General features: G+C 34.5%; 4 protein-coding genes and 1 long non-coding RNA gene across 8 annotated transcripts; 1 reads left to right on the top strand and 4 right to left on the bottom strand.

The window, feature by feature from the left end:
* The first annotated feature begins 1,160 nt into the window (after positions 1 to 1,160).
* On the top strand, positions 1,161 to 20,054 carry LOC124456707. Its single transcript, XR_006952429.1, has 3 exons — positions 1,161 to 1,173; positions 9,914 to 9,921; positions 19,972 to 20,054. It is a non-coding gene; the product is annotated as an uncharacterized LOC124456707 (long non-coding RNA).
* On the bottom strand, positions 2,212 to 9,433 carry LOC124456372 (dual specificity protein phosphatase CDC14A-like). 2 transcript variants are annotated; one of them, XM_047006862.1, is made up of 19 exons: positions 9,297 to 9,433; positions 9,094 to 9,184; positions 8,860 to 8,935; positions 8,257 to 8,349; positions 7,928 to 8,007; positions 7,754 to 7,820; positions 7,619 to 7,681; positions 7,480 to 7,516; positions 7,274 to 7,324; positions 6,119 to 6,293; positions 5,884 to 5,939; positions 5,722 to 5,809; positions 5,048 to 5,098; positions 4,796 to 4,863; positions 4,548 to 4,636; positions 4,049 to 4,245; positions 3,693 to 3,746; positions 3,123 to 3,230; positions 2,212 to 3,029 (listed from the first exon to the last, which is right to left on the bottom strand). In XM_047006862.1, the coding sequence occupies exons 1-19, from the start codon at positions 9,358 to 9,360 to the stop codon at positions 2,924 to 2,926; spliced, it is 1,614 nt and encodes a 537-aa protein (XP_046862818.1). In that variant the 5' UTR covers positions 9,361 to 9,433; the 3' UTR covers positions 2,212 to 2,923. The 2 variants fall into 2 exon arrangements, with proteins under 2 accessions (XP_046862818.1, XP_046862872.1); XM_047006916.1 differs by having other exon boundaries at positions 4,049 to 4,191; positions 9,297 to 9,418.
* LOC124456091 (rho GTPase-activating protein syd-1-like) lies at positions 10,384 to 13,605 on the bottom strand. The gene is made up of 2 exons (XM_047006652.1): positions 13,541 to 13,605; positions 10,384 to 13,292 (listed from the first exon to the last, which is right to left on the bottom strand). Exon 2 carries the CDS (start codon positions 13,169 to 13,171, stop codon positions 10,532 to 10,534), a length of 2,640 nt encoding a protein of 879 aa, XP_046862608.1. The 5' UTR covers positions 13,172 to 13,292; positions 13,541 to 13,605; the 3' UTR covers positions 10,384 to 10,531.
* On the bottom strand, positions 13,514 to 17,413 carry LOC124456539 (BTB/POZ domain-containing protein 19-like). 2 transcript variants are annotated; one of them, XM_047006988.1, is made up of 8 exons: positions 17,200 to 17,413; positions 16,224 to 16,292; positions 15,923 to 16,076; positions 15,804 to 15,857; positions 15,464 to 15,523; positions 15,027 to 15,227; positions 14,277 to 14,402; positions 13,514 to 13,844 (listed from the first exon to the last, which is right to left on the bottom strand). In XM_047006988.1, exons 1-8 carry the CDS (start codon positions 17,307 to 17,309, stop codon positions 13,743 to 13,745), a joined length of 876 nt encoding a protein of 291 aa, XP_046862944.1. In that variant the 5' UTR covers positions 17,310 to 17,413; the 3' UTR covers positions 13,514 to 13,742. The 2 variants fall into 2 exon arrangements, with proteins under 2 accessions (XP_046862944.1, XP_046862988.1); XM_047007032.1 differs by lacking the exons at positions 13,514 to 13,844; positions 14,277 to 14,402 and adding an exon at positions 14,548 to 14,803.
* Positions 18,261 to 25,983, bottom strand: LOC124456198. Of its 2 annotated transcripts, none has more exons than XM_047006719.1 (14): positions 25,866 to 25,983; positions 25,475 to 25,635; positions 22,894 to 24,181; positions 22,531 to 22,639; positions 21,540 to 21,694; positions 21,302 to 21,353; positions 21,140 to 21,224; positions 20,608 to 20,676; positions 20,429 to 20,476; positions 20,140 to 20,178; positions 19,578 to 19,697; positions 19,361 to 19,462; positions 19,208 to 19,278; positions 18,261 to 18,927 (listed from the first exon to the last, which is right to left on the bottom strand). In XM_047006719.1, exons 3-14 carry the CDS (start codon positions 24,140 to 24,142, stop codon positions 18,810 to 18,812), a joined length of 2,217 nt encoding a protein of 738 aa, XP_046862675.1. In that variant the 5' UTR covers positions 24,143 to 24,181; positions 25,475 to 25,635; positions 25,866 to 25,983; the 3' UTR covers positions 18,261 to 18,809. The 2 variants fall into 2 exon arrangements, with proteins under 2 accessions (XP_046862675.1, XP_046862735.1); XM_047006779.1 differs by having other exon boundaries at positions 19,412 to 19,462.
* Between the last annotated feature and the right edge of the window lie 812 nt (positions 25,984 to 26,795).

The raw sequence follows: 26,795 nt of genomic DNA, 5'->3' as shown, positions 1-26,795 counted from the left end.
ATATTTAAATTGACGACTAAGCAATATTATAAAATGCTGTTTCCATACAACGTATGTTAGTTTCCCAAGCAAAACATTTTTTATTTTCAATTTTTTTGCAGTAAAAAGTACCATGCAAACGTCATGTCGGTATATTTTTAAAGTTCATCATAGATTTTAAAATATAGCTAACAAAATATAGGCACTGTAAATTAATGATTAACATGTTCTTGGTTTTTCCTAATGACAACGTGATGTTTGAATGATTAGCAATGTGATTAACTCTGTTATTGTTCTTCGAATGCAATGTCACATAGTTTGCCACCAATTGGATCTAAAATTCTGGTCCACCAACCGAACCCTTTGGCACCGATGGATTGAAGTCTGGCAACTAAACTATCAGCTGGAACTCCACCGCCATAGAAAATGGCCGTCCAAGACATCATTTTCGATGCAATGGATCCAGCAGCAATTCCACTGCTTGTAAAACCCACCGCATTTACAATCACAGCACCATTTGCACCTACTTTAAAAACTATTTTACAAGCGCTATTGGCTGTTGCCTATAAAAAGGAACTTCAACCATTAACAAGTTAAATATAGGAATATCTAAACGTGGATTAAACTAAACACTTACCGCTGTTGCAGTTCTCAAAGTTGAAATGAGACTAAGGCACATGAACAGAATAACAATTTTCTTATTTGACTTAAAATTCATTCTTACCACACAATGATGATGTCAAAGAAACAATAAAACTTGTCCTCGGTGATGAAAGGCCGATTTTAAATTTGCGCTAAAAATTTTGTCCTATGTTTATGACGTTTAGGCACAATGTACATGGAAATGCAAGCAACAAGCAATGGCTAATCCTAACACGGTTTTTAATATGCACATTTATGCACATGAAAAACAAGTGACTTGGACGAGATTTGAACTCGCCTCTTCGGGTACTAGTCCGCCGCTCTACCTGTTGAGCTACAAAGCCCACAGGGATTGGAGACGAGTCAAATCTATTTTAAACTGCGTATGAACGACAGATTCTCGCCACTATAGCAGTTTACTGGATGGCACCGTTTTTCGACTTTATTCCAAAGCCATCATCAGAGAATATATAATATATTAATCCTAACACGGTTTTTAATATGTACATGAAAAACATGTGACTTGGACGAGATTTGAACTCGAACCTTCGGGTACTAGTCCGCCGCTCTACCTGTTGAGCTTACAAGCCCACAGGGATTGGAGACGAGTCAAATCTCTTTTAAACTGCGTATGGACGAGAGATTCTCGCCACTATAGCAGTTTACTGTACGCAGTATACGCAGTTTAAGAGATTTGACTCGTCTCCAATCCCTGTGGGCTTGGTAGCTCAACAGGTAGAGCGGCGGACTAGTACCCGAAGGTGCGAGTTCAAATCTCGTCCAAGTCACATGTTTTTCATGTGCATATTAAAAACCGTGTTAGGATTAATATATTATATAAGCAATGGCTAAATTTTGTTAATTTTTAATGATGATTGAAAGAGAAGATTGGGGGCATTCCCTAATTATCTAATTTGGAATGTGTGATTATATCCATATATAATCACACACTCTCGAATGTGTGAAAGGAATAGATCCACTGATACATTATAGATCCATTAGATACATTATAGATCCATTTGATACATTATAGATCCATTTGATACATTATAGATCCATTTGATACATTATAGATCCATTAGATACATTCTCTCGTATTTCCATTCTTTCCAGTGGAATCCTGCTATCATTAAGACTGTGATCTGTGGACAACAGGTAATTTACATGTTACATCCAGTGTTTACATCACGGCCGTAATGTTGGTTGAATTTGGCCGAAGATTTTACTTGTTTATAATTCATATCTCAACCAATATGGAAAATACATTTTTGTCCTTTGACTTACATTGGAATGCTGGCAATCCACCTACTGGGCATATCAAAAAATGCTTGTCTTTGAAATCAGTTGACCTTTAGAATTTGCAAGATCAAGCAGTAATTGATCCCAAAGACTTGTAAAAGCAATTAAAAACAGTAAGACATACGCGAAATGCGGCTGATGCACATTAGGGATCAATAAGCTGATTTCAAAGATGAGCAGTTTTTTGATGCAATAAGTATTGTTGCTTTCGTCCGCTCATCCGTTTCTCACGCGCTCAGAATAAGTGAAAAACAGCAAAAATAAGCAAACGTCAATGAAAAGACTGCTAAATGACTAACAATACACACTCTTCGCTGATTTGTTTACAGTTTGAAAGTATCGTACATGAGAACAATAAAGTGTGATTTAACTTTTTGTTTCCACTCAGCAATGGGCAAATAAAGAATTTCAACAAAAATGTTATCCTATAATCCTAAACAAGACTATGGTATAATCATAAAGGTTTTTATAGAAATAGCATGACTTGATAAGACATCTCTAGAGTTGCTATATTGGCTCATTCCTCTCGTTATGACCTTGTAAAAACTGTACATATTATCTAAAAATGAATTTAGTTTTCTTGATAAAATATTATCTTCTATATCATTTACATTTCTTAAAAACAGTAATCTAAATGTACATCTGCATCTTTGTGTCAATATCTGGTTTTTCTTAACTCCAGTCATTGACGAAAGGCCACATGAACCTTTTCACTTTTCCTTCCACATGAATCCAAATGAAGAGATGAAAGTTTCTTGAAATACGCTTTCAACAATTTGCTTCTTATTCTGTAAAATCATTTGGTAATGTTTTCATCATTCGATCAACGACCAGAAACGTTTCCGCATTAAACTGGACAATACATGAATTTCCTTGGCCCTTCATGTGCAAATTGCAAATTTCCTTTCTTATTTCATCAAGAATTCATTCATCAAGATGCCAAACCACAACTAACACTCATTCTTGGAATAATTAGTATCTCATAGTTGAAAAAATTATCTTGCTACTTTTTGTCATATGTTGTCAGACTAGTTTTTCTCTTTTCTCTTGTAACATCACGATTGCCTTGCTTTAAAGACAGTGCCGTTGGCCCTGAGCTTCCACCACGACTAAATGTAAAAGCCAAGATACATTAATACTTGTTGCGATCATGTATCGTGTATTTCTATAACTCAAGTTATATGAAGTATACGGAAATTAACCTTTTCAGTGCCCGCGTTGCACTTCTCGTTGTACGGCGGGGTATAGCCGAAACCTTTGATGTTTTTAGAGGCGAAATAACCGATTGCAATGATGAAGAGCTTGTTAATCTAAGAAAACAAATTAAATCATTTATCATTGAGTTCATATCTTGATGAATCTGTGTAAGATCACATAATACAGCCTAGAACAAAGTCGATAATCGTGCACGAAACACATCATTGCCATCACATATTACTAATCGTTATGTCATACACCCAAATAAAATGTGTGCAACTCTTACGAAATGAAATATGGGACCATATTGAGATCATGAACGACTAAAACATACATAATTTGGCTAAGCTTTTAATATTAGTAAGAAGCAACAAATAGACACACAATATTTGTCAATTTGTAAATACAATCGTAAACAAATAACGTCTCTTTCATTTTTCACCGCAGTAATCAATGTGAATACGTACAACACACCCCCAGACGCATGATTTGTAAAAAGCTTCACCATATGTATAAGTGCTCATTACAGAAAGGAATATTATGATTCAGTACAATATACGTCAGAGTCAACTTACCGCTGACCACGACTCGATGCTGTTCTGCTATGCACGTGACGTAAATCTTCCACCCTGGCATACACACGTGAATTGAAATAAACATTTAAATTGAATCGTCATTTAGTTTGTACAAGACATGCGCAACACTAACATCAGTAACTTCATCCGGTAGCAGATTTAGGGCTAAGTAAAATTCGGTAAATTACTGTAAATTCGCTACATCTGCTAACAATAAACTTAAAATACTTCTATACAAAAATGCCATTGGTTTAATTTACAAAGAATAAAATTTAGCCTATTGATAAGCTGATATAAATTATTTTGCCTACAATTGCAAGAATGATACTTTATTTATCGAAGAATGTTAAACTGACCTTATGGCTCCAGTCGTAGCACAACGGGGATGTCTTAAAGACCAACTGGTTTTAAGTTTACGTAATTCATCTCCCTGTGTAAGTCTATCTTCATCATCATGACGATGTTTATTGAATGTGTTACCAGTCACACGACTTGACGATTTTAAATACTTTGTCTTGCTGGTAGAGGAATTAGATAAAGAGTCTGATACATCCTGTAATAAATACTTTTAAATAAAAAGTTTTCGAAACAGAATTTGAATATTAAAAAGATAACGTATGTCACAGTTGCTTCATTAGTACAAGTAAAGGAGACTTTGCACATGACCATTGCACACAAACATCTTTTATACAAATATTGAGAGGAAGAATGGTAGTGATAAGTGGGGCTGGGGCTAAAAGAGGGAGTTATAGGAGCCAATTAAATCATCGGAATGAGATGTAAAAATTCTTTAGCCAGTGTATTGCAATGATCGTGAAATAAGCAGGAGAGTCGTATGAATAATTTTATTAATACCTTAAATGTATTAGGCGAAGTATTTATAACAGAACTTTCGATTTTCAGTGAGTTTACGCCTGTTGTAATTGTGCCAACTGCACTAAGCACTAAAAAAAGGAATATTTACAACAATAACGTCTTCAAACATAAAAATCCCGAAGCATGGTGAAAATGTATCAAATATCTTTCGTTTTTTGTAATTTTTTTTGCTAACACCAAAGACAACACCAAAAGTTATTTGTAAAAAGATTGTCATGCAAACTTACAGTTTCCATTTTGATCTTTTGTCCTCGTTTTAAAAACATCTCCTTGTATCCAAAGACGCGTCTGCTTCCTAAGTCATAGAAAAAAAATTTATGTCCGACCATAAGTCATGAAAAAATTATTTATGCTTGCTTCCTAAGTCATGGAAAAATAACTTATGTCGATAAATATAGGGGAGCAAATTGCTTGATGGCATTATCATTGACAGTTTGTACTTTAGAAAAGCGAAACAAGAAACATGAAGAACAACTTACTCCTCTAGAAAGTTTTGTTGTGGACCAATGACAGAACCAGGGCGACATATTCTAAATATTATAATTCATACTTTTACAAAAATTACAAAACAAAGACTTAATCAAACATGTAAATAAACATAAATATTTTGTATAACATATTTCATACCATGGTTAGTTGTATGAAAACCTTACGTATTAAAAACCTTCTCCTTATAAATGCTACGTTTTCCGACAAATTATCGTTGTTTTAAACGTCATCTCAGTACGTTTAAAGTTTTCGTTGAAGCAGACGCCCCACACAAGGAGAAGTCTACGGAAATTCATCGTGCTATTAAGCAAAATTTAACTATGGTTTCACAATAAGCACCACAGTCTTAAATACGTTATCAACAGAGTGTTTGAATTGATACTGCATTTTACTGTACTTCCAACGACATTTTTTAAAAATATGGCTAGCACTCAAAACTTCGAGTCTTCAAAAAACGAGAATTCGTCGAACTTTCAAAGAAAAAGATTAATTTTACAACAAATCTCCAATACTATAAACAGTACTATAACATTCGCTGACTTGAAAAAGTTTCACGATCAAATGTTTTGGAAAATCGCACTTTTAATAAATTTGAAGAGAATATGCATTCACACAAACTTCCAAGCATCTAAAATCTACATACTTTAAAGTTTCTTTAAAATACCTTATCCAGGCAATTGCTTCAGGAGCTGTAAAACGATAATGCTTCATAAGATAACAGCCTATTAAACTTCCTGTTCGACCAAGACCAGCTAAAAGAAAACAAAACATTAAATTTGTGAAGTCTAAACATTTAAAACTCAAAAAATAAACACGGAAAATGTACCTTTGCAATGTACAGCAATTCCTCCGCAAGTTGATTCAGCCACAGTAAGAAATCGTCTAAAATCAATAAAATTATTATGTTCTGTCTGAATATCATCAGAAATTTTAAGACTTATAAGCACATTATGATAATAAAAACAGAAAGCTTTTTGCTAAACAGTCTTAATGAGTGAATTTTAGCTCATTATGGTAGACACGTGTGAAGAGAAAAATTGCCAATAAGACATGAAAAGTACCGAATAATTGAATCAGTTGGCACACTTCCATCATTGAAGAACAAATCGTAATGGTCAAAACCAGCATCAGTAAATCTCTTGGCTTCATACATCTTTTTATTGAGACGAACAATGGTCGTAATACCGTGTTTGCGGAAATATGGTATGTATGACTCAGGAGAGTGAAGAGGATAACCTAAAAAAAGACGACAATGTGAAATGTTTTACTTCTAAAAGTGGCTGTCTTGCAAATGAATATAATAGTGAAAGCTCATTATTGATGAATGTGTTTGCCTAATAGTAAATAGTTCGTTGGTCACAAATTATTATATCTGAGCATGTACAATCCGCTCTACGAATTCTTCGAGCTCATAGCCATGGTAAGATGAAACTGGATGAATTTGCACTGATTTTAGAGTAACTGGTTCACGCGGTCACATGAGAAATTTTGGAGTTAATAGCTTGCTACAATCACAAATAGCAGAAATCCTCTGTGAAATCTCATGTTCACTTGACCAATTGCTCGATAATGACTAACTGTACCTAGTACATGCATTGAACTGAAATACATGGAACGCTACCTGTAATACAAAACCCTAATAATTTTTTAAAGCCGTGATTTTACCCCAGACACGCGAGACTTTACGCCAGACAAGCGTGTGTAGTCAATTATTACTCCGCGAGAGAATCTAGAAACACTAAACACGCGTGTCTGAGGTAAAATCTCGCGTGTCTGGTGTAAGATATGGCTTTAATTATTTGCTTGAGGTAGCGTTCCATGTATTTTAGTTTAATGAGTTTATACGTAAGGACAACAAAATGTTATGAAATTTTAATTGTTTGTGAATAGAAAATTGACTTCTATGAATTTATCAGATTATTAGCGTATGAACTTCACGCTAGCAACGTAATTCGGAGTAAGGCATGATAACAATCATGTGTTAAATTATCTGTTCTTTTCACACTTGAATTAACCTTCATTTTCGTTTGAAAAAGAACAAACAATAAAACGCGTGCGCTGATTGGTCTATTGCTGAGTTTGCATTAGCTTGTGCGCACAGATCTGAGATTAGTCATCTAAATCAATCAAAGAGAATTTGCAAATCAATCACAAATAAATCTTACAGGAAATAAAAACAATCTTGAAGACACTTCACACAAAAATGAAAAACATACCATTGAGCAGCCTGCTCTTGTTATGAGGACCACTAAATGCCAAAAACTTTCCTGCAAACAAATAATACGACACAAATTTCAAACAGATGTCACACCTCACACAATTGCAGCTGATATTTTCTTTAAAATAGTTTTGATTTTGAGCATTTAGAAGATGCGTCAACCAAAGTATTATTTGTCAATTCATTGCTACTGTGTAATCCTACCTGGAACAATCCAATTAAAGTCACCATTTTCAACTCTCTAGAATGATTGAATGTAATAAATATATGACTTGTTAAGTCTTTTTCTCATATTTGTCATTACACAGCACTAAGCAAAGCACCATTAATAAGCTCAACAAACCTCATAATGCTCATATTCTTCAACATCAAAGGTTTCAAAATCAAAAAACTGATTTTGCATGGCCTGTACATAAAAAAGTATTTCATCAGATAAAATCATGAAAGCCAACCAAAAAGCAACAACGCAGGTACATACTTTATATAGGCCATTTAGGCAATCTAAGATAGTAAGATTAAACGAGCAAGCACCAAAAGATGCATCCCTGAAATGAAGAGAAAATAAACAATAATCATCATGAGCATACACAATTAACACAATACAGAAAAAATCATCGTCATATAAAAACAACAAGTATGAATTTTTGTGCACCTGAAAGGAAGGTAAGGTGGAGAGCTACCGCTACTTAACGGTTCATAGGCTTCATCAGGTTTTTTCATCAAGTAAATTATCTTAATAATGGAATTGATACAAGTCATTACTTTTCACAATTAAAGTCACATTTTAATGACTTCACTACTACTACCAATTTACTATTTGACCTATCTGACCAAACCAATAGCAAATGATAAAATAATATTACTGTTGGTTGTAAAGCACTAATGTAAAGAAATTTATGTAACACTTAAAGAGTACATATTGAATTTGTAAGATCTTGAGTTCTTACAAAGATGGGAGATACCATTGTTAACCAATCTTACCTGATAAGCACCAATCAAAAATGCTGCATTTGCTCTTTTTCTACTATCAAAGCTTGTATAGTGAACGATCTTTTTGCGAGCAAGCGAAAAGGACTAAAATCAAATGACATGTCAAAAAGTTTTAATGGAAAGGTATATGGGGTTCAAGATCTCGAATATTTGAGAAATAAGATAAAATACCACAGAGAATTGGGATGAGTAAACTAATAGTTTTAGCATAATCAACAGAATGTTGGTGGCTACAAGACAACACTATGCATTATTGCAGGTGAGAAACATATGCAGCAAACCATTTATGATAGCAAGTGAGCAGTCCAGAAAATCAAATAATAAAACATACAATCTAATGTATGATCCTCACAAACATAACATAATTCATTAAATTCATTCAGGCACTTCAATCATCAACAAGAAGCATTTTTTTTACTACTCCATGATGCACCAGCATTTCAATCGAGCAGAACACAAATTCTACAATCAATGCTGATATTATTTAAAAGCTCAAACATATCAAGTAAATATACTTTCTACACAAATGGACAGGCTCCATCTGAATCTTATCTTAAGTTAAAAGCTGTTGATATTCAGCTTCATTCCACATACTTTCAACTTCTTGTTCAGCTTGCAACAATAACGATATAGCATCGCCAAGTTAAGAGGACCAAAGTCGGCATAAAAACTAGGATAAAACCAAATTCTTGAGCATAAAATATCATCAATAGTAACTGGCTTTAAGGGAAGTGGTCCCAACTTACGAGACTGGCAAAACCACAAAAACCATTACCAAGTCAACAATGTCTGGCAAACTTTATAATGACAAAAAAAGAACAAACATACTTCTCATATACCAATTCGTCGTCGACGCTGAAGTAGTGCACATTTTGCGTACTCCTTGGCCTTCCTCGAACAGTACTGAAATATAAGCGATCTAAAAAACGAAACGTCAAAGTGTGAGTTCAGACGCAAGCTTCTTCACAATCTCAATGCTAAACAACAGACAAATTTATTTTACAACCACTAAACAAATATTTACTACAAACCTTTTATTATTTCACAATCGTGAATACCCAGTAAACTTTCTTCAGACATAATAAAAAATTGCATTAAATTATATATATTGTTTTGTCCATCCAACCTCTTTCATTTTTCACAATACAAATATAATATTACACAAACCATTTGAAACCGAATATCGCATATCGAACACGGTTCCTTACAGGCCATTTGGTTCAACCAATCAAAACGCTGTAAAATGCTGTTGCTATAACAGCCAATAATGGTTCAGACGAAATTTGTCAACAAATGTAAAATTAACATTTAACGTAGGCAATCATAGAGAATTTTGCCCAAAACCCTACTTTTGACTCACTCTGTTTAATGAAAACAAATCCACTAAGAGAAAAAAGCAATTGTGCCTAAAAAACAAAACTCGTTTGGCGAGAGTTCTAATAAGTTCTCAATTAACAATTGCGTAAAGCTCATAAGCCACTTAATTATCACAGCAAGCACACAAGGAAAGGGGAATGAATGGATGAAGTATACCCTAAAATAGCTCGAAAACCGCTATCCTAAGGAAGAATATTATCCAGTGTGCAATTTTCTCAGTAGAAAACTTAAATACCTGTACCTAGAAAGTAAAATTAGCCAAGTCTCGGAGCCTCGGACGTACTTTAATTCGTAACAAGATTAACTTTCCTCTTATCATACTAGATAAAATTCTTTTTCATTCTACGGATAAAAAAAATTACGCTTTCTTGATCGTTTTAATGTGTATTGTCCTTCGGTCATTGCAACCGGCCCAGGACATACGTACATTAGCTGCCAGCCTGCCACTGACTACCTGCTAGAAGCCACATTAAACTAGGGTTGACAAAAAGACAGAGTAGCTATTGGAAAGCAGTCTGAATATCATACCTAACCCACAAGCGTTCCAGTATTAAACCGCTAATCCAGTGATGCATTCTTGACATTTATATGGTACCAAAAGTATTTAGCTTTGTTATTTTAACTTACACTAAAGTATAAGAACTTTTAGCAAGAAATTTATCTTGACAAAAAGTTATGGGGAGGAATATCTTTTCAAATTAAGTTGTAAAATATTGCTAAAATGAACGTAACGTCAAAAGATACGAACGAAAAATCATTAAAATGAACTTCTCACAAAAGCTACAATCATTTTTTACTTTATATGACACATTATGATGCTAATTCAAACATCTAAGGATTTAAAAAGGTGAAAAAACGACATAACCCCAAGCATTCAAACTACCTGTTTTTAGCAAGCTGAGACTTGTTCAGGCTTCGGCCAAACTTCTAGCAGCAGTCTTATAGCATTAATGTCTTTTTTCGTATCATTGACAGTGCTTACAGTACTTAGACTCAATGAAGGACATAGGAGCACAGGTCCTATACATACAGCTAGGTTATGGCTATCCATCTTATTTACTTCACTGTTCATAAGCACAGTGGAAAAATGATCAAACAAGTACATTATTGTCGCTTTGCCCAATCGAGAAAATTTGTCAACTATTTGGGAGAGCACTGTTTCGGATAATGTGTCTACGTCTTGAGAAATTAGTAATTCACGAATATCTTGCGAAAGAAGAGGTTGAGGTAGCTCACGAAGATAATCTTTGAGTAGTCCTGTAATTATGTTAACATCAACTGGATTCTCAGTGGAATTTAGATTCACATTAGAACTATCATTATCAAATTGTGCCCGCAATGCCTTCTTTTTAGCGGCATTTCCACATATTCGATAGATACCAGTAGTTTCGAGTCCTCTCGCATTAATTTCTTCAACACACTTCCGAATCAAATTAGGTATTTTTGAACCCTCTCGACGCAATACAGTTTCAAGAGGAAACCCAAATACACCTTCTTTCTTTTGCGATGGTGTTCGTTGGAGCATAAATTTCATATCAGTAAATGATAACTTGATGCAAAGCAAGCCAAAAGGTTCTAGACATACAGCAAGGCAATGTTCATTTCCTTCGTTATGTAACGAAGCAAGGCTCAACGTTCCTTCGGCAATCTTTGTGTCATTCTTTTTGAAACGTGTGTAAACGTTAACACAGAGTTCCCGTGATCGTTGCAGTTCGATTTCAAAACTTTCGTTCCACTCGAAGTCGTTACCACCTTTCTTTGCAAGTGTAGATGCTTGCTTAACTCCATCAGACTCGATGCTACAAAATACTTTAGTTTTCTTTCGTTTTTCTTTTCCACTAAAATCACCAAGTTGCGCTCCCTTGATAATAGCTAAAGTTAACATTCCTGAAACAGCACGCGGTTGGGATTCTTGAGGGATACCAGGGTATAATCTGTATCCGTGTTCTGCATCATCGGAGGAGATATCTTTGGGTTCATGAACACGATACGGGTCACCCGTAAGGGCTTTTGAAAGTGCTCGACTTCCCTCCGAAAATTTTCGAACTTGCTTTCTTTTTTGATTACTGATCTTTGAAAACCAACTATTATTGTTGGATTCTCTTATATCGTCAGAAGACGATGGATGAAAGAAGGAATGCTTCTCGTGTTCAACTTTTTCTTTTCGAAGTATAACATTGCAGTTGTGATCTTCATTTTCAGTTGAAGAACTAACTGGACTGTTATCAGAGAGCCGGGATGATACTGTCAGCATTTCTGAACGCGACAGAGCACCTATACTGGTCTTATGATTGGATGATCTTACTATAGGTGATTCTGAGCTCGACAGCGACGAGCTTGATCCGAACGACTCCGATTCCTTAAACCAGTTTTGCTTTGCTTCAATCTTGATTTCATTGATTGAGTGGGATGTTTTTGATGTTGAATTAACTTTTGGATTGTTCGACGAGACAATGTCAAACTTAACATCGCTAGGATCCAAACGTCTAGATATATTAACCCCATCTTGTACATCATTTTGTAAAGATTTTCCTACGGTGTCTACTAACGTAATATCACCTGTAGATCTTCTTTGATTTGTTGCTCTTACGGGGAAATTTTTCGGATTGATCGAACCATTAAAAGGATAAATACCATTAGGATTGAGTTGCTGGTATTTAGAAGTCTTTGAATCATTCTTCTGGTTCAACTGTGTTCGATGCGAAACTTTTGAATTGAAAAATTTATTTGTATCAATACGAGTCACTCTTTCATTATCTATTTCAAGATGTTCAGAGTGTTGCAGCCCCGCAGGCAGATCTGGTAACATTCTGCCCGAAGAGCTACGTCGAAATTGCGAAAACCCAGACTCGCCAGGTAATGAAGCCTGAGTGTTCAACTCCTGGTTGTTATAATTGTCGGATTTATTTATTTTTTTCACACAGGTAAAGTTTGAGTTGGTTTCTCCAATGTCCTTATCATTAGATAATCCTTCATGTCCGAATCTTACTCTTAATGACAATTTCTTTGGAATTTGAATCATGGCAACAACATCACTTAGTTTATAATCGTTCACAGGAACGCTATTAATCTCCAAAATCTCATCTCCAATGCTGAGCAAAGAATTCTGTTCGACAACACCTCCAGGAGTAAGACGTGATACGAATATTCCACCAGGCCGTTCTCCTTTATTGACATTATATTCACGCAGTGAAAATCCTAAAGGTTGACCTGATATCTTGACTATGTTCACAATACCAACGTTACAATCAACTTTAGTCGGTGTCTTACACACATAAGTACTGTTGTTATTCTTACTAGAAGTAATACTTAGTCGCTTTTCCTTTATTGATTTATCAATGTCGCAGTCAAGAGTTAAAAGCATAGCAACAACCTCGGGTGTTAAGCGTTTCTTACCAACACCGGTAACTACATTTTGTCTTTCGTCCATTTTTATACAGCGCTGGATTATAACATTTGAAGTTATGCTTGTGTCAACATCGGGAGCGAAAGGCAGTTGCCGACGCCAGGTTGGAGCAGCCATTGCCATGGTTGACTAATTGAAAAGCCTTTATGAAGTGCATTGTTCATAAAATCTTCACGAGTTAAATATTCACCATCTTTTACTGCAGTAGAACAGCCATCAAAGGTAATTAGACACCACAAATGTGCTGTAATTAGAAAAGGTTTCGACCAATGATAGCAACTGTCAAACAAAGTGGATTAAATTATTGACGAAAAAATCAATGTGAAATAATGTGAAGAGAATCATAAGCTTTTGTAACGAGGACATTTGTTTACAGTAAAGAAAAAATTTAAATTCGCCTTTGAATAGAAAATAATAGACTTCAGTAAATCATTTTTATAGGTAAAACAACAATAGTCAATAGGATAGAAGAGTCGTTATTTTTATTCTTACTTTTGATAAGAAATTTCCAATGTTTAGCCAGGCTGCCAAAAAACGTAAGATATATTTACGACGACGCGCTTTTCAAACCATTAATACATTTATGAAGAGCCTGACGACACTAAAATGATTAATTATTTATATGCAAAGTATTTACAACATATGGCTTATATGATAAAGTAATTTCACATACGGACCAAATGATTGCATTTCATTATCTAGCTTTTGTACCAGACCGCGCTTGTACGTCGTTGTAATGGCTTGCTGAACACGACTTAAGCGCGTGATATTTCCAGGCATCAGAGATCATTTTCATCTAAATTTAAATAGAAGTGTTAAGTTTCCATACTTATTTTGTTATTGATATCAATATTATTGTCATTGATATGATCTTCGTTATTTATTATTATAATTAACTTTGTTTGAGAGTTGAGAGCCTTTAGTCTATATGAAAGGTACAGCGGTGTCTTGCTAAACAAATCGTACACCAGTACTACAAGTAAAAGATGGCTAAAATTGTATAATAAATTAAGTTTTATATTATCGTTGCTTTGATTTGAATAAAATACTCGCCAGATATTTTTTGATAGGTTTCATAGTGTGTCAAACGAATTTTTTTTGAAAATGTCACTCGTAGCTCTACTTGGAGAAATTCGTATTCTTTTGGTTCACAATGTTCAATAAAAGCTAAATGTATGAGGCAAGACCAAGGGTAAAGCTCGTGTTCAAAAACACTCAAAATACTTACTGGAATGAGGACATCTTTCTCGTTCTCAGATTCTACAACAGACAGTTCCTCTGGCGTCAGGAGCAGTAAACGTAGTTTACCCACGATGTTTTTGGAAACTTCTTGGGCTGGTCTGTTAAGACCAATCTATTAAGTATTTCAAGATTTCGAACTTAAGAAATGGAGGAAATTTGACTTCTTTAACATGAATCCACTATAGCTTTTGTAAATGTTGAGATACAACATCAAGAATAAACCTTTTTTAACAAAAAGTAGCAAGACTACATAAAAATAAAAGCATAAAACATGTCAACCGAAATCTTATTTTGTAGATGGAATTCAGCTCTAAGTTCTACGTTATTTTGACAAAAAATTTGAAGCTGTATTAACTTTTTCATAAGTTAAGGAAAATTCAACGACATAAAAGGCAGAGAACAGGTCAAAACCCAGCTAAAACAACTGCGCATGCGCACAGTAAGTAATTCAGGGGATCGGAAGCACGAAGCCTGGACGTCCTGGATCGCGAAGCCTTGGAGGTTTGCAATGAACTTAAAAGAAATAAATGAAAACGTAAGCTTTATGAGCAATAGAAAATATAAACATTTTCTTCATAACTTTGAAAAAACGAATAGCGTTATTTGGTCTTCAGGCAACATACTCTAGAGTTACAGTGAAATGTAGTGCATTCTGAGCAAAATTAAGATTTACAAGGCTATACGGCGTACATGCAATATAATGGAGAATATGGAGCTTATGGAAAAAATTACTCACCGAGTTGACAGTAGCCCACTCTCTGAATAAGGATATAAGATCAATTTCATCAATATTCAGTTTATCACTAGATAATAACACACCAAAAGCTTCTTCAGATAGTTCGTGAAAACTTTCAGTTCGAAATACTTCTTGTGTGTTCTTTTCGATGAAATCGAGCACTGTTTCCTTCAGATTGGATAAACTATACATAACAGACACCTAACAAACACAGTTCCAAGACATTAGTAAGAATAAAGAATTTTCCTCTCGAAACGTAAACAGGAAAGGCGACTCTCTATAGGAAGAAAGTCGTGTGTCTCAATGCAAACAAATTTGTTTCTCTTCATAAAAGAATATATTTCATATAAGAAGTCATTTCTATAGAACGTCTATAAAAAAAAATTTTCGTTATTTGTTATGGGCAGTAAGTTAATAACGAAAGTGTAGTAACGTACCTGCATTGCAGCACAAGCAGTTGATACATTCAATGTATTAGCAATGAATTCACCGCATATCTATAAAACGATCAATTATTTGAATGTAAAAAGTACACATTGTTTTCTTCTAGGAAAAAACAGAACTATTAGACATACAGACAGAACAAATAATTAAAATTAGAATACAGTGGCACAGCAAGCCTACTTCTTAAGTCTTGCTATGCAAGTTTCTTTTGTTCACTAACTGTTAAAATACAAAATATTTCCAATAAAATGAAGAATAGAGGCAATGTTTTGAAATCTATGTGCGCATGACTAAAACAAGAGGCTGGTTATGACGTTGTCTGTTTGCACATACTTTTTGCAATTCATCTAACGAGTATTCAAAGGCACAAGAAAGAACATCAATAACCTAAAGATAAGATCAATAAAAGTGAAAGTGGCCATGTAAAACAAACATTTAGCACAATAACTAACATTCTCCTCATTCAGTGTACAACAGTTGGTGTACAGGAATTCCAACAAACAAAGAAATGTAGTAGGTGAAGTGTCTGCCAAAATGATTGAATTTTCCAAACAAGCTGAGTGAAGACCATCTTCATTTTCAAACATGGCCTTAAAAACCTGTGACCTGAATAATATACAGCAATAAGTAATAATCATTTGTTTCAAATTGATCCAATTACAGATGGTATGAAAGTGATGTTTACATGGCCATGAAACAATTAATGATATTTGTAGAATTAACATGCAATTGTTAGGCAAAATGTTTATTTACCGAGCAGAAAGAATACAGCTGTTTCCAAATATCTGTGTTCTTGATGGCCCAACAATAAATTTTACATTGCTAAAATGAACAGGTGTTTCAACTATTACGTACATTATTTCAAAACCTGTAACTACCATCTAAGATACCATACCAGTGAAAGTAGAAAAAGTAGATACCAGTAACCAATTAATGATACAATACTATTAATGGCAAAACCTTAGTTACTATCTCAAGATACAATACTAGTAATAGTAAAACCAGCAGTTACTATCAAAAGATATGATACATACTAGTAATGGTAACCAACAGGTACCAACTAATGATACAATGCTATGATAAAACCAGCAAGTACCATCTAACACCTATCACAATACACACAAAAAACAAACCTACACACAATAAACAAACCCCAAGGCAAGTAAAAAGCAAATTTTATTGTATGAGGGAAAAGTAGACAAACTCACTCAAAGCTACAAAGCTAAAAAAATCAAATTAAACCTTATTTTTAGAAAATGCGACACATATTGTAGTACATAAATGATGGTATAATGGTATGAATATTGCTCAAACACTTGAAAAACTATCAATGCAACAAACAATTAAATATCAAGAAACACTGACTTGTTACAAGTTACTGCACAAATATATTTAGCTTTGAGTTATAACTTTCAAAAAACTCCAGGATAAAATACCTAAATTATCGTCAGTACTGTAGATGACTTAATTGTTTCGCTACATTTTACTCGCAGCCAGATTAATCCCAAGAGATGTTTAAGATTGTTGCTAGCGTTGTTCACAAAGCATTCGACCAAAATCTGGCTGCCAGCTAAACGTAAACAAGACAAGTCATCTACAGTACCGACGAAATAATTTACGTGTTTTATCCCAGCATTTTTTGAAAATTATGATCTGCAAATTGCTGTAAAATATAAAAGCAAAATGCTGGAACTTATAGAACACGTCGATCACTAAAGTAAAACTAAACCTGAATTCTTTCTTGTTGATCATTTTTCTCATATCATTGGCGAATGCCCAAGGACTTCCAGGTAAAGAACGTCCATTCATATCAACAGACAAAATAGGTGATACTTTCATTGTATTGTAAAATCATTAATATGTGTAGTAATGAATCTACCTGGATATACCATTTGACCACCACAGCAACAAGCAAGGTAAAGTTGTGTTGTGGTAACCAGAGTTAGTGCTTGGTAGGCTTTTGCGCATGCCCAAAGCCAAATGACCGTTCAAAAGGCCAATTAAATCAAAATAATTAAGCAAAAATTATACAGCAATAATTTGTTAAAAAGCCAGAAAAGAGCCAAATCTTACAATAATTTTCAACATGTTATAATAAGAAAACTCCCATGTCCAAGGGCATCCGGCATTGTATTGATCACACGGATATGGGGTGAGAATATGGGAATGAATGCACGGGCTTCGCCTCATCTCCAGGTTTTCTCTCGTTTTCCGTTGTTTTTGCCACACATTAAACCCATAATTAGAACCACTATATTAGAGCAGAGTAAGAGAAAGTGCAGGGGAACGAGGCGAACATGCGACGCGCCTTCGAGAGAACCAACAATTTTACAAGTGGCTGAAGTTTTTGAGTTGCAGTATGTAATAAGTGAGAAAAGCAGCAACGGATATCTCTATTTCTAAACTATCACCATTTTTCATAGTTTCATTCGAAAAAGCGATGAAAAAAGCTACATATTAACACATTGAAAGTTTCTACAAAAACAGTCATTGATAATTACAATAAACGCGTTACCCTCCGCTATACCTGCTCTCCTATTTCTAACTTTATCATTGAAAGAAAAAATATCTTTCCGTAAAACTAGTTTCATAGTTTCATAAATTTTGACGGGTGCTTATGAGAAGTTCTTTCTCAGAACCACAATTCGCGTACATACACCAACACAGGTGGTTAAAGCTGCAAGAACACCAGAGATCCATGCATACGTCCTTTACCAAGCAGGCCAGATAATAATATTTGAAAATCAACCTCCCGTGACAGGAAAAACAGAACAATACCTACGTATCTTGTTCACTGAAAAACTTTTCAACTTGTAATTGATAAATTCATTACAACTATTACATATACCCATACCCTATTCCCTAAAATAAAGTTATCTCTAACACAACGTTTCTTTATTATGAATCCATCATAATTATTTCATCCTTTATGTCCTTGTAAGAAGCTAAGAAAAAATCTTTAAGCACAATAGTTTTTATGTAGTTATCTCTGGTACAATATACTATTTTACTATGTACGAAACATCCATCATAGCTGTTACATGCTTTAGTTACCTCCAAACATAAGGAAACTTTTACAAAAAGTATTTATGATGAATGACTCCTAGTAAAACCTAAATGAAATTCATTGACTGTTACGTAAGTCACCATCCAATTAAAAACCAAAGTCTTATCCGAACTTTCATAATTCTATACACACGAAAAAGTTGTGTGAAAATTATGCATCAACATACCCAACCTTAAACGCAATGCGAAATTGCTTACGTCATACTAATTATGCGCATGCCTGAAATTATTCCACGATAATAATAACTCAACGGACTAAACGGCTAAAGGATTCTAAACTCGCTTTTTATTTTTGCTAGATTTTCCTTTTCCTGTTCTTCGTTTCTTCTCATTGTTGCGAGCTTTATTTTGACTGTTGCAAGTCGTGCGTTTGTCGTCAAAAATGTTCTCCCTAAAACAATAGCAGCTTAGGCTATATCAATTATTTCAACAGTATACTAAAACATTAATCCATTGTAACTCAACCTATCTATACCAAGATCCTAAGATCCTCTCAAGACATCACTTTGGTAATTAAGATATTACATTGCTATCGCAACAATGCATTAGTAATTAGGACATTACATTAAACATCACAACCCCTTATATTGGGAAATTACGAGATTACATTGGTAATTACATTACATTGGTGATTGAAGCATTGCATAACCCTAAACACTAAACACCCTTACCAAGGTGGACGTTGTTCTGATGTGACTGACACATATACACGGTGAGCATTTGGGGGAAGTTTGAGTAATCCCTAAAAATAAACAAAACATGATATGACTTGATTACGCTTCCACATGAAAAGATAGTACTTAATATTATTGAATAGTTTGTACATGACAAGCGCCCCATTCCGTGACTTCGTACACCACACCATCTTTACATACATAGCAGAAGTACTTAAATCCAAAATAACTAGTTTCAACCCAAACGTCACCCTAGACAGAAAGGTGTAGTAAAAAAAGATTCAGAAAAATTGTCAGCAATTATAAACCACGATGATATTATTACAGGCGAGTAAAATTGTTTTATAAACAGGATAACTCAACTGACCTCTTTAGCTGGATGTCTTTCATTGCATTTTGCGCAGTATCGCGCAGCAAATACAGAGCGATTTGTGGCTACTCGTGGGTGAAAACCATGACAAGCACTACACATCACATTGTTCTTCACCTAATGTTATAAAATAAAAACAATACAACGCATGCGCTGATTGGTCTACAGCTGAGTTTGCATTAATGAAAACCGATCTGAGCTCAACCAATTAGGTAAATCAAAGAGATTTTGTAAATCAATCATGAATACGTGTTAGACGAAAAACTAAAACGTTTATTTTGAGTTTATCTGTTTCTCATTATTGCTTTTTTATAAAAGAAATAAAAGATGTTTTTCGTGCTTACACTGTCTTATGCAAACCTCCGAGACTTTTGGGAGAACTCTGGAGCAGGTGCAATGATCAGCTCTCGAGTTCTCTCAAAGCTCTCCTCCGTTTGCATAAGCCTTTGTAAACACAATAAACATCTTCTATTTCTTAATAAATAATTATTTTGACATTAAGTTAATACGGGGAGGAGCTTAAGGAACGATCACCGTGGATACGTTTTACTACACGAACCTTATCCATAAAATGATGAAAGAATTTCTCCATTTCTTCCTAAAACATAGTTTGTCATAGACAAGATTTGTAACAAAAAATTCAAATATTCATACAAAAAATATATTCTAATTCTAACGGTTAAAAATATGGCATTCATCATAACTAAGATAATAAAATATCCTTTACCAGTCGACAACTTTAAGAAATGAAGCACACTCCAAAATAAAACATCATTGAATCATGGTATGTAAAATAGAGAAAGGTAGAAAATATTAAAAAAAATGTTTTTAAGCAAATGTTTCGTTACCTCAACTTTTTCTCTTTGATTTGCACATTCATAAGCCTTTCGTTTTTCCTGCAATAATAAATTAAGTGGTAGATGATGTCAACATTCTCACGAAAAAGAACACGATCGAATATTTAAGTGCTCTAAGCTCCTCTTGAGATGAACAAAAAATAGCATATCAATAAAACATTTTCATTCACCTCATCACAAATGGCCTCAAAGGCGGTTTGCAATATCTGAAATGCTTCACCAGAGTCTTCATGAGTATTCTGTAAGTTCAATTAAATTGTCATCTTTAAAAATTCCAAATGTTAACTACAAGAACAAGTTCTGATTCAAAAAAGTGGCAACAAAATCATGATAGCTTCAGACATATTTAACTTAATTCGCAACATATTTAACCCAAAGGAAATGGACGGAAGCCACTAGGCCTAGCTATAAAGCAATTCCTTACTGCCTAGCTATAAAGCAATTCCTTACTGCCTAGCTATAAAGCAATTCCTTACTGCCTAGCTATAAAGCAATTCCTTACTGCCTAGCTATAAAGCAATTCCTTACTGCCTAGCTATAAAGCAATTCCTTACTGCCTAGCTATAAAGCAATTCCTTACTGCCTAGCTATAAAGCAATTCCTTACTGCCTAGCTATAAAGCAATTCCTTACAGCCTAGCTATAAAGCAATTCCTTACTGCCTAACTATATGCATCACCATAACCATATGTAAGATATATACTTTATCTGGATGGACCATCTTCGCCATGTCTCTATACTTTCGCTTTATTTCTTCGTCGGTAGACATGGACGACACGCCAAGGACTCTATATATCAATGAAAAAATTTAGTTAAACTTTGAAATTAGCATGTTGCGCAAAAATAAGTAATTTTATAATCTTACTGATATGCATTGAGATCACGCGAAGAGAGGAGTTTGGAAACTAATTCATCAGCTGAAGTCAAAACGATTTTATGTAAATAAAATATACAAGTTGGAGAACAAAACAAACTTCGAAAAAACCACAGTAATACTGCTCTCTAGAACTTTTAGCACACTTCAATACTTACACAAAAAAATTCACAAGATTATACAATAGTAATATTTTCCCGAGCAGAAATATCAAAATTTCATTAATAACCTCCTTGAGGAGTCGAATGGGTGCTTTCATGAAAGTTTCGACGTTTTGCCTGCTGGTCAGTAGAAGTATTTGGAATGTTTGGTTGTTTCTTGAAAATCATACATCGCAACAAGGAAAATGTCTTTCCAGCACAGCTCTTCACAATCGTCCACATGCTGGCGGTATAAAATGAGAAGTTCTAGATGTGATATCATCCAACAAGGCGGATATATTTTGCAAACAGAACCAGAAAGTTAGAGCGGCAAAGCAAACGACATTACACTTAAATAGCTACTGGACAAACATAGGCTGAAAAAATATTCTAACAGATAATTTTGCATGTTAAAATGGGATATAGTCATACGGGCATCAAAAGATGATTGTAAAGAAGAATTTTCAAAGATATTTGTCTTAATAGATGTTTGTGACACTACTACCAAATATAGATTAATGCAACTGAGATCAGATAAACTGTTCTATGTATAGCTATGATCAGGGGCTCCGGAAGATTTTGAAAACTGAGAGTGTCCAAACTTTTTAATTATATGTTCTCTCTGAAGAACAACATTTTTTCCGATTTTAACAACAATTTTTCACCAATATGTATTAATCAAAATAACCTTGTTTTTTCATACTATACGCGAAATCCATCTTAAATGGTACCAGGGAATAGGAATATCGTGGATTAACTCACACAGCTCTTTTTTACATTCTATAAATGATCACAAAATGTTTCTGTCGCTATTCATTGCAAACAAATGCCTTGCAAAATGCATCAATGTCTAATGCATAAAGCATATCTTTGTAAGCTTGGCAATGAAATTTATTATGGAGATCTAGTTTACCAAAAAACCAGCTGGAAAACACCATTAATACTTTGAAAAATTTGCAAATTTGGCGGGTGTACTACTTACAAAGGACACCCGCTGTCCGAAAACCTCGGGTGTCCGGACACCCGCTACCTCCAGAGCCCCTGGCTATGATATATACATAATGTCCACTGATTACCTACCGCAACATCAACATGAGAAAAAGTACGATGATTAATCGTAGAATATAAGACATCATAGACCATGCCACGCTGAAGTAGTGAGGAAAATTTGACAGCGCAGAGAGAACACCTATAGAAAAGAAAAACATGAAGGTATCAGGAACTTGAAGAGAAAGTAGGTATCGCGAAATACTATATATTTAACACTACATATTTTTAATAGTGTATATTGAGTCAATTTTTACTTATTTTGACTTGAGATTATTTAAATGCATTATCCTTTGCCCTCTGTTCAAAATTATTACCATTTGAGTAATTTTCCTGCTAGCCCCTTACCCAAACCCCCGCACCCTTGTTTCGTCACAACATTTATCCTTCACATACCGCTTTTCACGAGGCCAAGAAAAACCAAGAACTTCTCCTCAAATCTTGCCATCGATGCATTTACGTCACGTGACACGCAATGTTCGTGTGACTGTGTAGGACGTGGTATTCGTTTTGATTCTTTTGAAGCTCGGGATTTCTTCGGTTTATTTCGCCTGCTGCCCGCAACGCGTCTGGGTAATTTAGCATCATTCACACCATCATCATTTTTGTTCGTATTCTTCGGAATGTATGATGAAGCTTTGTCTTCCTTAACTTCAGCATTTTTGTCATTATTTTTTACCGAAGGTTCATTAGTATTAAATTTTTTTTCTGTCGCACATGTATCTTCACACAGATAATCCTCCATTGTTTCTTTATTCATTCCTCCACTGCCCCGCGAAAGTTTTTCTTCTTTTCGTAAGTGCAAGTTCTGATCTTTCTTATTCTCTCCCCAATAGTTATTTTCAATATTGCTTATAAAACTTGAGGTAGATAAACGAGACTTTCTCTTGTGAAGTGGTTCATCTAGGCATACTTCGTCGGCAAATAATTTATCTCCATCTTCCTCCAAATTTGTACTTTTTTCTTTCATCTTCAAGCGATCATTGTTTCTATCACAATGTTCACTACTTCCAGAGCCTTTAAATAATTTTTCTTCATCAATGTTTGGGTACGCTGTATCATGTCCAGTCGTGGCATTACTTTCATGACAACGAGCACCCAACTCCTGAAGTTTATGAGAATTATCATGGCGTTGATGTGAATACACTTGTTCCACTGATTTTGCTTTATTGTCTTTAATGCCAGACGAAAACGTGGCCTGCGTAAAACCACGTTTGTTTGGACTTTCATTAATCAAAATGTCACCACATCCATGCATGTCCCCACTTGATGACTCAACTGTTCTACCCATTTGTCTTGGCTTACAAATATTGGAAAAATGTCCTGTATCCATAGATATCCCCAAGTGATTACTATCATGAAAAGATGACGAGGGCAAGTTTCTTGTGATGGGATGATTCGAAAAATTCTCCTTTAATGTTTTTTTATTTTTTGTATTATAACCTTTGAAACTATCATTAAATGAGCTAGCCTTAGAGTACGAATCGTTGTTATATGTTTTGCTTTGATTTTTTTTCATTTTGATTTGGAAGTCTTGGATGATATTTTCTTTTCCTTCATGGAAGTATATTGTCTTTTGATTAAGTTGTCCTTCATTGAATTTTAGTGTTGTTATTTTGAGTTCCCAAGCTATCTTACAACACATCGATGAAGTTATTTGAATTCTGCATCACTTATGTATTTGCTAAACCATCAAAAGAATAGTTAATAGAAGATATTTTACCACTCACATATTTCATTTATTAGTATAGTAACTACAAATGTTTGAAATAACACCACACACATTTGAAATAACACCACACACATTTGAAATAACACCAAACACATTTGAAATAACACCACACACATTTGAAATAACACCACACACATTTGAAATAACACCACACACATTTGAAATAACACTACACACATTTGAAATAACACCACACACATTTGAAATAACACCACACACATTTGAAATAACACTACACACATTTGAAATAACACCACACACATTTGAAATAACACTACACACATTTGAAATAACACCACACACATTTGAAATAACACCACACACATTTGAAATAACACCAAACACATTTGAAATAACACCACACACATTTGAAATAACACCACACATTTGAAATAACACCACACACATTTAAAATAACACCACACATTTGAAATAACACCACACACATTTGAAATAACACCACACACATTTGAAATAACACCACACACATTTGAAATAACACCACACACATTTGAAATAACACCACACACATTTGAAATAACACCACACACATTTCCACATGACAAATATTTCTCACATGTTACCACACATACTTCACATGACACCGCACACATATTCACATGACACCGCACACATATTTCACATGTCACTGCACACATATTTCACATGTTACCACACATAATTCACATGATACCGCACACATATTTCACATGACACCACACATATTTCACATGTTACCACACATAATTCACATGACACCACACACATATTTCACATGTTAACACACATATTTCACATGACACCACACACATATTTTACATGTCACCATGGATATTTGTCACCACATATATATTTGATGGCACCACACATTTCTATTGACTTTAAATCCTAAAGTCTGGCTTGCTAGTTGCTACTTACAAGTCTGCATTGTCATGCAAATATTACTTTTTATTGACTCTGATCAAATGAAACAAACAGTTTTGTTGACAGTTTGTATCAAATCAATCAAATCTGCATCATATCTGGCTTTTAATAACTAATAATGCTAAAACAAAATCAGGACCTCATTTTGAATAATCTTGAAGCTTTGCATGCAAATGTGTTACAAACAATATCTCTTTCTTATCAAGCAAACATGTTAGCAGGATGAACAATTTACAGAAATTTGATAGATGACAATGCTCAGACAAAATTCCTGAAGTTAACAAACCTTTATTACTTGGCAAAATCACAAAATTACCTTACCTTTACAGGTTTTAGAACAAAATCATTAAAACCAACCCAGAAAATTTCAAATGCTTTTGCGTAACGTTCATCTAAACCTTGTCATCAAATCACTCGAACGTGTTTGTCAAACGTGACTCTTGACTTCACCATGAAGATAGATGATCGCAGTTTGTGATTTTCTGTCGGGAATCAAATTAAAAAGGGGAAAAAACTTTAAAAAATTATTAAAAATCAAATAAGGAAAAGTGAAACTTTACAATACAGATATTAAACGAAAGTGTAATTCGATAGTATATTTGACGTGTTCGTACTTCGTCAACAATTATGTACAAATTATAGTTGGAAAGTAAGAAATAACTGAATAACAATAGTTTCCACAATTTAACTTCCTTTACAACGTTCTGACTACCTTTTCCCAGCAATTCGAGAGTCTTATTCCATTATTCCATTCAATAATTCTATGTCATGGGGAACATTGCTGTAATTTCAGCCCATTTCAGCCATTCGATAATTCCCTATTAATTCTAATTTTCGTGAAAAAAACGCGATATTAAAGTCGCGTGAAGAAATCCCTCGAGATTTACATGCGCAAAATCAAAGTCAAATTTATTCGAGACGACGCGATCTAGATCATTATTGTCATATCCAATAATCCAAAAATTCAGTGTAATACAACTCGGATATTTTATAATTCAATGTCTCAAAATCACGCTTGCTTTGAAAACAGTTGAGATAAACGTGGCTTCACTAAAGCTTGAAAACATTCTTTTGATTTCGAAGTATTTGGAAAATGAAACTTATCTTATGCTTCCCTCAATCAGCAGTCCCCTGGTCAGCAGTCTTTTTCATTTATTACAAGTCGAAGCGTAGAAAGCTAATATGTGTGTACATTACATCCTGTCTCTTGTTCTTACGCCTTTTGCACCAAATATGAACTATGTATTTTTCACTTTCTCTATTCCCTTCGGCATATCCACAAGTTTAACGTCTGTCTTATCAATAGTAACTCTTCAAGAGTACTTGGAATTCGCACTAAAAGCGCAAATGCGTTTGGCAATGGCAGTAGAGTAATTTCATTGATTTTTCCAGTACTTTTCAATTTTTAATCATGTCGGTTTTCAACACACGTTATTAATTTTGTTCGGCCTATGTCCATTGTTTTTGTTGTATTAAAATCGCTGGTCGACATAACGTCCCATCCAAGACGTCACTGCATTGTTTGCAGCCTTTCTCCTCTTTCACAGCACACGCGTAAAAATGCTTAAATCCAAGCGTAGCTAGACATGAACTTTTTTGGGGGTGCGTGGGGGCATGCTTCAGTGAACACCAAAAGCGCAAG

Source organism: Xenia sp. Carnegie-2017, unplaced genomic scaffold (assembly GCF_021976095.1).
Source record: "Xenia sp. Carnegie-2017 unplaced genomic scaffold, XeniaSp_v1 HiC_scaffold_1, whole genome shotgun sequence".
NCBI lineage: Eukaryota > Metazoa > Cnidaria > Anthozoa > Malacalcyonacea > Xeniidae > Xenia > Xenia sp. Carnegie-2017.
This window is presented reverse-complemented; position numbering and strand designations above follow the sequence as displayed.

What these genes read in the sequence shown, in the direction of transcription:
- LOC124456372 (XM_047006862.1), bottom strand. Translation starts at nt 9,360, where the DNA reads ATGCAATTTTTTATTATGTCTGAAGAAAGTTTACTGGGTATTCACGAT. An exon ending in CGATTGTGAAATAATAAAAG is followed by an intron (nt 9,185 to 9,296) that starts GTTTGTAGTAAA and finishes TTCGTTTTTTAG; the next exon opens with ATCGCTTATATTTCAGTACT. An exon ending in TTTTGATTGGTGCTTATCAG is followed by an intron (nt 8,008 to 8,256) that starts GTAAGATTGGTT and finishes TCCATTATTAAG; the next exon opens with ATAATTTACTTGATGAAAAA.
- LOC124456091 (XM_047006652.1), bottom strand. Translation starts at nt 13,171, where the DNA reads ATGGCAATGGCTGCTCCAACCTGGCGTCGGCAACTGCCTTTCGCTCCC.
- LOC124456539 (XM_047006988.1), bottom strand. Translation starts at nt 17,309, where the DNA reads ATGAAAGTATCACCTATTTTGTCTGTTGATATGAATGGACGTTCTTTA. An exon ending in ATCAACAAGAAAGAATTCAG is followed by an intron (nt 16,293 to 17,199) that starts GTTTAGTTTTAC and finishes TGTTCATTTTAG; the next exon opens with CAATGTAAAATTTATTGTTG. An exon ending in CGTTAGATGAATTGCAAAAA is followed by an intron (nt 15,524 to 15,803) that starts GTATGTGCAAAC and finishes ATCGTTTTATAG; the next exon opens with ATATGCGGTGAATTCATTGC.
- LOC124456198 (XM_047006719.1), bottom strand. Translation starts at nt 24,142, where the DNA reads ATGTGTTGTAAGATAGCTTGGGAACTCAAAATAACAACACTAAAATTC. An exon ending in TCTTGGCCTCGTGAAAAGCG is followed by an intron (nt 22,640 to 22,893) that starts GTATGTGAAGGA and finishes TCTTTTCTATAG; the next exon opens with GTGTTCTCTCTGCGCTGTCA. An exon ending in AAAGACATCCAGCTAAAGAG is followed by an intron (nt 19,463 to 19,577) that starts GTCAGTTGAGTT and finishes CTTTCTGTCTAG; the next exon opens with GGTGACGTTTGGGTTGAAAC.